This window comes from Microplitis demolitor, chromosome 5, assembly GCF_026212275.2.
Source record: "Microplitis demolitor isolate Queensland-Clemson2020A chromosome 5, iyMicDemo2.1a, whole genome shotgun sequence".
NCBI classification, from domain to species: Eukaryota; Metazoa; Arthropoda; class Insecta; order Hymenoptera; family Braconidae; genus Microplitis; species Microplitis demolitor.
Window position 1 is genome coordinate 20,725,229 of NC_068549.1, and position 10,610 is coordinate 20,735,838.

At 24.6% G+C, this 10,610-nt stretch overlaps 2 protein-coding genes across 4 annotated transcripts; one reads left to right on the forward strand and one right to left on the reverse strand.

Annotated features, from left to right (window-relative positions):
• The first annotated feature begins 1,221 nt into the window (after nucleotides 1-1,221).
• On the forward strand, nucleotides 1,222-5,684 carry LOC103579417 (DNA-directed primase/polymerase protein). 3 transcript variants are annotated; one of them, XM_008560807.2, is made up of 4 exons: nucleotides 1,222-1,866; nucleotides 2,439-3,241; nucleotides 3,586-3,781; nucleotides 5,596-5,684. In XM_008560807.2, the coding sequence occupies exons 1-4, from the start codon at nucleotides 1,495-1,497 to the stop codon at nucleotides 5,608-5,610; spliced, it is 1,386 nt and encodes a 461-aa protein (XP_008559029.1). In that variant the 5' UTR covers nucleotides 1,222-1,494; the 3' UTR covers nucleotides 5,611-5,684. The 3 variants fall into 3 exon arrangements, with proteins under 3 accessions (XP_008559029.1, XP_008559030.1, XP_008559028.1); XM_008560808.3 differs by lacking the exon at nucleotides 5,596-5,684 and adding an exon at nucleotides 4,145-4,918; XM_008560806.3 differs by lacking the exon at nucleotides 5,596-5,684 and having other exon boundaries at nucleotides 3,586-4,138.
• Nucleotides 5,240-8,828, reverse strand: LOC103579418 (stAR-related lipid transfer protein 7, mitochondrial). The gene is made up of 6 exons (XM_008560809.3): nucleotides 8,153-8,828; nucleotides 7,521-7,672; nucleotides 6,752-7,020; nucleotides 6,548-6,675; nucleotides 6,319-6,458; nucleotides 5,240-5,877 (listed from the first exon to the last, which is right to left on the reverse strand). Exons 1-6 carry the CDS (start codon nucleotides 8,566-8,568, stop codon nucleotides 5,438-5,440), a joined length of 1,545 nt encoding a protein of 514 aa, XP_008559031.1. The 5' UTR covers nucleotides 8,569-8,828; the 3' UTR covers nucleotides 5,240-5,437.
• Between the last annotated feature and the right edge of the window lie 1,782 nt (nucleotides 8,829-10,610).

Consider the following 10,610-nt stretch of genomic DNA (forward strand, 5'->3'; position numbering starts at 1 on the left):
TTTTTTAAGAGAGAACGGAGTAATTGACTTAAGTAATTTGAATTGGGAGAGGTTTTAAAAGACAAATAAAGAGAAATAAGTGGATTTAAACTTTGGAGTATCGAAATTTGTTTTTTTTTTTTTTTAACTTTATTGCTGAAATTTTTTTTACATTCGGTAATTCCATTTTTTACGGAAAAAAAAAATACAAAATCGAATTAAGTTTTTTATTATTTGTAGTTAAAATATTAAAATTACTTTAATAAAAATACCCGAGTAATAAAAAATTTTTAATGTTAATTCATAAGTTCATTCAACAAAATTAATATCTTGATTACTATTAATATATCGATTGAAGTGGCTCTAATAATATAATTTTCTGAAAATTTTACGAGTGTGAATGTAGCAGATATCAGACAAATTTGAAATTTTAAATAAGTAAATCAAATAATTAAAAAAATGATATTTATAAAAAATGCACTTATTAATTTTAAAATTTTTTAAATGTGCATTTTTTTTAAATTTTATTTTATTAATTATTTACTCTACTTATGATTGATTTTAAATTTGATGTCTGCTACATTCACATTCATAATATTTTACCTTAAAATATAAATATCAAAAACCGCTCAAATTCAAAAACATCGAGAATTTGGGAAACTGAAAATTCACACGTACTCTTTAAATTTACTTGCGATAAATTTTTCAGAAAATCGCCGTTTGACATTTGCCGTTACAAGAATAAAATTTTAAAAAACAGGAAAAATAAATTTTTATTATATTTAAAAAATTTCAAAATTTTCCAAGCGACTTCTAAACTTTTTTAAAGTTCAATCTTAACAATTTTTTGTTTTACCATACATTAACTTTCCAAGTTATATATTTAAAAAAAAATTCATGACACTGAAGATAGCCGACGTTTAATAACTTTTGGATTCTTTTAAAAACCATAAATAATAAAAAAAAAAAATATTTAAAAAAATTGCACCTACAGTTTATTAAATTTTCTACATGTGCATATTTTTATTTTATTTTTTTTTGCATTTGATTCGTTCAAAAAAAAAAATCTGAAAATTTTTAATCGTCTGTTAACTTTTCAATTTTTAAATTTAAAATTCCCGCCTCTAGTAAATACATTGCGCTCTCCCTAAAAAAATTTCTAATAATCTGAAATCAATTTTAACAACCGTAGTAAAAAAAGAAAACTACATCACCCTCGCATTTAAACAAACATAACCGCGTTTCATATTTTTTTTCAACCAACGTTTTTTATAGAATAAAAAAAAAACGGGCTTGAACTTGTTTACTTGTCAGTTGCTCAGTAAACTGAAGCCCAACTCAAAATTTATTCATAATAATTTTGGCGCGATAATAACCACGTGTTACCTCAACTCCAAAACAGTAAACAATAAAAAGTAAATAATTGCAAAAATAAATAATTAAATAACAACAGACTATTTATTAGTAAACAGAGTTAATTATATAAATGTTTAAGTTGTAAAGCAATAATTTGAAATGTCACAAAAAAATTCAAAGTTAAGTCCGATACCGGCAACAAAATTCTACAGCAGTTGCAGTCAAGTAAGAGAAAAAATAAAAGATATTGAGGATCGTAGCAAGAGTTATCATTTAATTAATAATAGTAGTTACAATTTAACTAAAGAACGAATGCCCCAGAGTTTATTAGGACCAACGCAAGACTGGGCTGAATTTTATCGGCAAGCGGAAGCACTCGAGCTAGCAGATGCTAAATCAACAAGTATTAATATTCTACTGACATTTGTTTACGAACAACCAAATGGCCACCGTAGATTTATTGTTGCACATCCAGAAGTCTATTGGTGGTATTTTAATCGCGCACTGCCTGAAAGACGTTGCGCTTATGAGGTAATTATTTATTTTATTAATTATCTTAATTTATTTATTTAAATTTAACAATTGGAGTTTTAATTACCAAGTAATTAAATATTTATTTAAATATTTTAATTAAAAGTTTTTATGGAAAATTAATTAATTAGAATTCTACTGATAGTTAGGTAATTAAAATTTTGAAAAATAATTGATAAGTTTATTAATTAAAATATTTAAAACAAATTAATTAAATTAAAAAATATTTTAATCAATTAATTAAAGTTTTAATAATAGAGAATTTGAGCTTTAATTAATATTTATTAATTACTTTAATGTAAATTAATTGAGATTAAAAAATTACTAATTTACTTAAAAAAAAAAAAATTAGATTTCCATGTAAAATTAATTTAATTTTGATTAATAACTTAACTAATTATTTAAAAAATTAATTGTCAGATCCAATTAAAACTTTCATTAAAAATTTAATTATCATAAATTTTATTCTTCAAAACTCTGATTAATTAATAATTCAAATTTCGTTAAAATTTTAAACTATCAAAATATCTAATTAATTGATTAAATTAATAAAATATTAATTTTAATTACAGGTAATACCGGAAGGAAATCCCTGCTGCCTATACCTAGATCTCGAGTATCAGAACGACTTGAACCCACGTAAAAATGGTCCACACATGACACAAACTCTGATCGAAATAATAATCTGTTACTTTCTCAAGCACTGGGGGTTGTCAATTACCAAAAAAAATGTCCTGAATCTCGACTCAACCACACAGAGTAAATTCAGCAGACATTTAATTTTCCGTATCAAAGACACAGCATTCACCGACAACATTAACGCCGGGCGTTTTATAAAGTCTATTTGCAGTGATATCGAGGAGTACATCGCAACAGACGGTGTTGCATTTCACGACGTCCTCAGTTACTTTAAACGCGAGGACTTGGAAGAATTGTTTATCGAAACAGGCAAACGTAAGAAATTATTTATCGACACTGCTGTGTACTCGCGCAATCGTCACTTTCGTATTTACAAAGCAACCAAATGGGGAAAATTATCTCACTTAGTGCGAGCTAAAGATTGTAAATTCAAACCGATAAAAGAAAATCGTGACAAAGAGCTAGAAATATTTTTAGAATCACTGGTTACTTATTTTACAAACAAAAGTGATTTACATTTATTGGAATTTACTGATGAAAGTGGACCAGATTCGATAAAATATGATCGTAGTACACAATTTAAAAATTCATCCCAACTTACACGCGATCAATATCAATCATCACCTTATCCTGCTATCGATAAATTTATTATGGGAATCGTCAAGCCTGGGACTATCAGAGTATCGAAATATTTTGATGACAGACAGAAAATTGCCTATGAAATAATTGGCAACAGGTAATTTTATTTTGTTATTTAGGTTCATAAAATACGTCACGAAAAATTTTACCTTTTTAGACCTACCCTTTATTACCCCGTCACATTTTCTGTGATCCCTCTTTCAATTCTCTACAAATAATCGACCCCCCTCCCTCTCTCATTAGAAATATTTATATATTAATAAATATGAAACGAATGACTAGTGATAAAAAAATACTATTTAAAAAAAAAAACCGCGAAAAATTTGAAAATTGTTTGAACTGCGAAGTAATGTTTCCTCAGACCCCATAAGTACGAACGTATTTTATGACCGGCTTTTATTGTATTTGAGTTTAATTTATTTAAATTTATTTTATTTATAGATACTGTGCTAACGTTGGTAGACAACATAAAAGTAACAACGTATACTGGATTGCTGATTTAAAAAATAAAATTGTTTATCAGAAATGTCATGACCAGGAAGACTGCGCTGATTTTAAATCCGAGCCAATACCATTTACTGATGAGTTATGTTTTATGCTGGATGAAGATGACGATGATATTTTCTTTAGTATCGATGTAAGTTGCTATGATGATTCTAATTCGTCGGACCATAATCATAGTTTGTAATTATTTATTATAGATATATGAAAAAAAATTTAGAATTAGTAATTTACGGTTACGAGGGCTAAACCCTCGCGGGATAAAATTTGAAAATAAATTTGAGTAATTAAATTATTTTTTATAATTTTTTGTAATGAAATTTTTAAAAAATTTCATTGATTATTAGATAATTGTTATTATTATTATAATAAATTAATGGAATTATATATCGAAAAAATTGAATTATTTCGGATATTTATTTTTTATAAATTTTGTTAGAAAAAAAATTTCTATTGTTAATAAAATTATTTAATTAATGGGTTACATATTTTTTGGCAGGCTAAAAAATAAAAGGAGTATTGATGAAAACCAGATTAGGTTTCTCGAGTAATTTTAGTTATTTTTTTGTAAGTGAAGAATTTTTTTTTTTTTATGATATTTATAATAATTTGTAATAATTATTTAAAAATATGAATAAATCGAGTCTAAAAATGTGTGACTTGTAAAAAAATTAAAATGTTTAAAAATAATTGTAAAAAAAAAAGTTTTTTGGTGAAAAATCAAACAAATTAAAATAATTTGTAATAATTACGTGTAAAAAAAAAAAATTCGTTTTAAAAAATTTTAAAAAAAAGGTCAGCGTGGAACTTCTACCCGAAGCAAATTAAAATCGCGAGCAGAACTTATGTAATTTTGAAAATAAAAAAAAAAGTGTTTGGATTTTATATGAGAGAATTTTGAGTAAAAAAAAAATGTTTTTAAAACATATTTTTACTTCATTTTACCCTCGTTTCGAAAAAGTTCCCATAAGAATTCAAAAACGTTCATAAAAAACTCCGCGAATTCAAAATTTTTGAATGTTTTCAAAAATATGTTTTAAAAACATTCTTTTTTTACTCAAAATTCACTCATACAAATTCCTAGATAAATTTTTTTTTGCTATCAAAATTACAAAAGTTCAAAAAAAAAAAAATTCGACTCAAAATTCTAATCCCTTCCAAGTCTAGAACTATTTTTGAACGAATTTTTTTTTACGCGGGTAATTACTAGAAAAAATAACAATAGGAATTAAAAATTTTTCCATGAAAATGTTTTTCAAAAAAGTCAAACGGACTTAACCGTAACAAAAATAAATTAATTAATATAATTAAATATTTTTGTACAATTAAAATAAATAAAATACTATTTAATTAAATAATTGTTATTATTTATACAGTGCGATACATTTATCGTTAATTCATGATTGATTACTAATTATAATTCATTATCATTATTATCATTATTTACACATTGAATCAAAAACAAAAATACTACAATCAATAATATATAATTATTTTTATGAAATTAAATTTAATTTAAAACAAAGTTTAAAAATAAAATATATATACTCGATTTCCAAGAAACCTGAGTATCTTTTAAAAAATTAACATTTCGTTATTTTCTTAATCAATAAAATCTTAATAAAAATATTAAATATATTTATTTATTTACGTATAGTTAAAACGATTTGTACTAGTATGTAATTATTATTATTATTTCATAAATTAAAATCTAATTTGCGGAGTAGATAAATAAATCTCAACTATTTTCGTCGCTGACTGAAAAGTCACGCGTCGAAAATGTATACAATTGTCATGCAAACAATTTAGTAAGAAAAATATATCGGAGATACCCGGTATTTTTTTCATTTTGCTCTAAATCTTTATCACTTACTTTTAATAAACTTTCTTCATTTTTATCAGTATCAACACTTTCACTATTACAACTATTATTATTATTTATATTTTCAGCAGTACTATTACTGATAATTGTATCTATTGCATCGTTAGAATTAACCTGACTCAACTTATCATCAACATTAACAATATTTGACTCTGCATCAGAGTCAACACTATGGAGATTCATAAAAACATTACTGTCTTCGTTAGAATTATCATCATCAGCTTCAATGATTTCCTCATCTTTATCTACAAATATACTAGCTGATAGCAAATCTTCTTGTTGTTTTGCGGAAATGTAACTTTTGTAATCTTTGGCTGCTTGTCGCATTCGACATAAAAAATCTGGCAATCCTTAAATCCATAAATAAATAAATAAAGTTAATATATATAATATATATAATAGTATATCACACAAAAAAATAAACTATATAAATTGAGAAACTACGAGGAATATAATAATAAAGTGATCAGTAAATGCTATAACTATAAATAGTAATTCTTTCATTTATAATTAAAACGTAAATGAAATTTAAAAATCGTAACTTTAACTTAAAAAATTTATGACATGTATTATAAAATTTATCGTTTTAAATGTTAAATTTATGTTTATTTAAAAATAAAAATTCTATTTTCAAAAAAATGTCTTTGCATTGGTAATAATTAAAAATATTTAAAAAATTTTGAACTAAAATTGTAATTATTTTTAAACTGTAATTAATTTAAAAATTTTAATATTTATTTTTAGATTGTGATAAACTTTTAATTATATAGATATATTTTAAAATAATTTACCACTCAAAGCGACCCATGCAGTAACAGCAGATGGTATATTAACACCAGGGTCATCAAAATACGTCAATCCAAATTCAATACCAGGCTCATTAAAATTTGTCATTGGTTTAATTACCATGTAAGACCAGTACGAAGTAACCCTACAATATATTATTATATTTATTGACATCCGTCTAAATTAACTCCAATAAATATGTAATTTAATAACAAATAAAATAATTCATGTTACCTGTAAGTGTCAGGTCTATTGGGCGCATCCGGATGATCAGTAACTCTACTAACAATAACAACAATATTTTTATCTTTATCTAATGCCCATCTGCGCTGATAAACGTAATCTCTGTTTGAAAATAATCTCTGAAAAATTAGTTGATTATTAATAAATAAATTACACAAACATCTTTGTATAAATAATAACAACAATAATAACTACCGGCCATATCATCTCCCAATAAATAACATCAGTACGATGATCTTTGGCAGACAGAGATTTTGGATCAGTATCAATAATCTCCAGTTGTCTAGCAGTTGGATCCCAGACTTTTCTATAGTCAACATCAACTTGTACTTGTAGAAATTCTTCAGCAGTTACATCGGAAAATGTACCAAATACTTTGTACGCATACATTCCACCGGAATTTGGTTCTTCTTTACGCCAAATCAACATATCTTGTCGTTCAATAAATGGCTCCCATTTATTATCTAAAATTTATATTTACATTTCAATAACAGTAATTATAATAATAATAAAAATCATAATGTCAGTAAAAAAATGCCTTTTGTAAAAAAAAAAAAAAATTATTAAATATTAAATAAAGAATTTATCCTGATAATGAAAACAGCAGACGTTGAAAATTTTTTTTATTTTTATTAAAGAATTATAAATAAAAGAAATTCTTTGATTAAAAAGTTTGCAATTTAATCAGGATCATAAAAAAAATTACTAACAGGCAAATATTTTATTGACTATCATAAATAAATTAAATTTTTGAATTAAAGTTTTTTCCTACTCAGTAAAAAGGAAAATTCAGATTTACGTATTCTATCAGAATTTAAATCAATCTAATGAACGAAATTGATTGATATTGATGGAGATCTATAAATTTATATCCAATATCAATATCAACTTTGTTGATTTATAAAAAAAAAAATAAATTAAAAAATTTTAAATTAACTGCTGTTTTCACTACTATTTTTTTTACCATCTGATTGATTTATCGATGACTTTGAATTATTGCACGTACAATACGAAACATTGGGCTGTTTTTTATCAATTATCAACCTTAAATTACAATTTGCACATACTACTGTTGAATTACGTAGTTTGTGAATAACTTTTATTTCGTCGGCGTAACTAAAAAACAAATAAATTAAAAAATTAATGATACTAGTTAGTCGGAGTCTGATAATTTTTCAATTGTTTTAAAAATTATTAAGTACAAAAAAAAATATTTTAAAAAATTGCACTTATAGATTTTTAAATTCTCTACATGTGCATTTTTTTTTTTTTTTTTATATAATTGTTAAAAAAAAATAAAAAAATTGCTGATCGTCGTCTAACTTTATCATAAAAAAATGATACTAAAGTTAGTCGACGTTTAATAATTTTTAGATTTTTTTAAAAACAAAAAAAAAATTGCACTTATAGTTTTTCAAATTTTCTACATGTGCATTTTTTAGTTTTATTTTTTTTCAATAATTAATATGTTTAAAAAAAATCAAAAAATTCCTACTAACTTTAAATAATAAAAAGTAAAAAAAGAATTCTCATAAATGAATTACTGTATTAAAAAATGAAATAATTACCAAAATAAATATATAATTTATAAACTACCTGTAAAGTTCATCATCAGTAATACGTTCTTGATCCCAATTAAACATCGTAACACCAACAGCACTAATTAGAATTTCTTTACCATTGCGCGTTAAACATTTACGCCATAGTTTAAATAATTTTTTAAATAGTAAATCATCCCAGAAATAAGGATACAGATGATATAATTTTAAATTGCGCTTAACGCGCTGTGCCGCAATGTATTCAAATTGGCGATGGCATAATCGGGCAATTACTATCGACTGTTCTTTAAACCATACACTTAATTTATGGGTGTAATCACGATATTTATTAATACAATTACGATTATTATTTAAAAATCTACAGTTTTTTGGTATTAAAATACTGTAGGCTGATTTATGAGGTAATTTGTAGTTAAACAAATGGATGAGTTTTGATAAATTTGATGTATACATTTTAATTCAATCCGATTATTAATTTATTTACTTAGTAAGTTAATTGGGTTTATGTAAAAAAATATATATGTGGAATTTATTTATGTACATGTATATAATTAGTATAATTATTTATATATATATATATATATATGTATACACATACATATATGTCACAGTATGTACATCGTTAAGACAAGTGTTTAATTGGAAGTTTGTTGAATACTTATTATTTATTAAATTTTGTTATAAAAAATTACTAACTACCTCGTGTTTTAGCCAAAAAATATGTTACCACAGAAATATATCAGTTATTATGTATATTTTAATAATAGTACAGTGTATGTTACCCAAAAGTTATAAAGAATTTTTTTATTATAGATGTCGGTACCGGTAGACATTTTGAAACTCGCGCGGAATTTCAGCGCAAAACAAGATGGCGACGTAATAATAATTAAGAGGAATTAAATAAATAAATTTGTAAAATATATAATATTATGAGATCACTCTAGATCAATTTTTTCAAAGCCGATATCATTATGACAGATCAATAAATTTAAAAATTATTAAAAACTCACCAAGAAGCTGGCAGTGGCAGGAAAAGAATATTTTATTCACGGAAAACTTTAAATTATTTATTAATTATAATTTAATAATTGAACACTAATCAAAATTTTTAACTCACACTATACACTGACACTTTAACACTTATTACTCACAACACTTTAAATTAATATTAAAACACTTTTAATTCACGACACTTTTAAATAAAAAAAAAAATTTGAACATGATTTAAAATGGCGGCAAATACTCATGACAGAAAAAAAATTATTTCTACACTAAACTCTAAAAAAAAAAAAAAAATTAATTTACTTTGGTAATTACTCATAATTTTTAAACTCACTGACATAAATTAAAATTACTAAATCTGATTTTAAAAATAAATTATGAACGACAACGAACGCCACGAACCGAACAGTGTTAAAGCTAACGCGAAGTGATTAAATTATTTTTGTAATTTATATTTAGATTACTAAGAAAATTATTATTACTTAATGTTCAGTGAGTGGAAAAGAATATTTTTAACCATAATTTATAATTAATTACGGCGTATAAATAGTTAATTTTTTAATAAAATCGCGGACCCGAAATTGCGCGTCACTTTCACGGCGATGAAACGGAGTGTGAGGTGTTGCTGGAGCTGCAGTCGCGTCTATAGAAACGGACATGCGCAGTACAGAACCGACGCTTTGCTGTCATGCGCAGAAGCCTTAAGCCCAGTTAGTCTCTAGCTCGATTGTCGTTCGCAGTTGCTACACCAATTTGTTAAAATTATTAGTTTTTTAATTACATAACTCAATTACACATGTTTAACTACTCTAAATAAATTCTCTAGTGGACAATAAATATTTTGATATAATAAATGAAGTATGACAGTGAGTGTCAGTGTTTAAATAAATTACATTCAGTGTTGGCGTCGTTTTCGTGTCATTGTACGCCGGGCTCGCGTCGTCATTTTAATTAACGAATTAAAGTAATTAAGAGTCTGAGTTTTATTGAAATTATTATCATCGAGTAATTGTTAGAGTTTTTTTATTAATTAGCCGCAGTTATTTTATTTTTTTAGTATATTTTTATAGCCGGTTTATTAAATTGTGAGAGTGTGAGGCAGGCCAGCGAGCGGTTAAAATGGCGGCAAAAGTAAGTTTATTTAAAAATCATATTTTTTAATAACTTTAAAAAATTAATAAGTCTGAAGTTGGCAGACAATTAACAATTTTCAAATTTTGTTTTCAACAATTTAATTAAAAAAAAAAATAAAAATATCAACATGGAGGAAATTTAAAAAACTGTAGATGCAATTTTTTTTAAATATTTTTTTATTTAAATTTATCATTTAAAAAAAAAAGTGTCAGATGTCAACTAACTTCAGTATCATAATTAATTTATTTTAACAAATATATTCCACTGGTGTTATTTTAAAATTTAAAAAAAAATTAAATGTTTCTTCATTTTCCTGATGTCTAACAATGAAAGTTAATAAGTGCTGCCTCCTAAGGCCC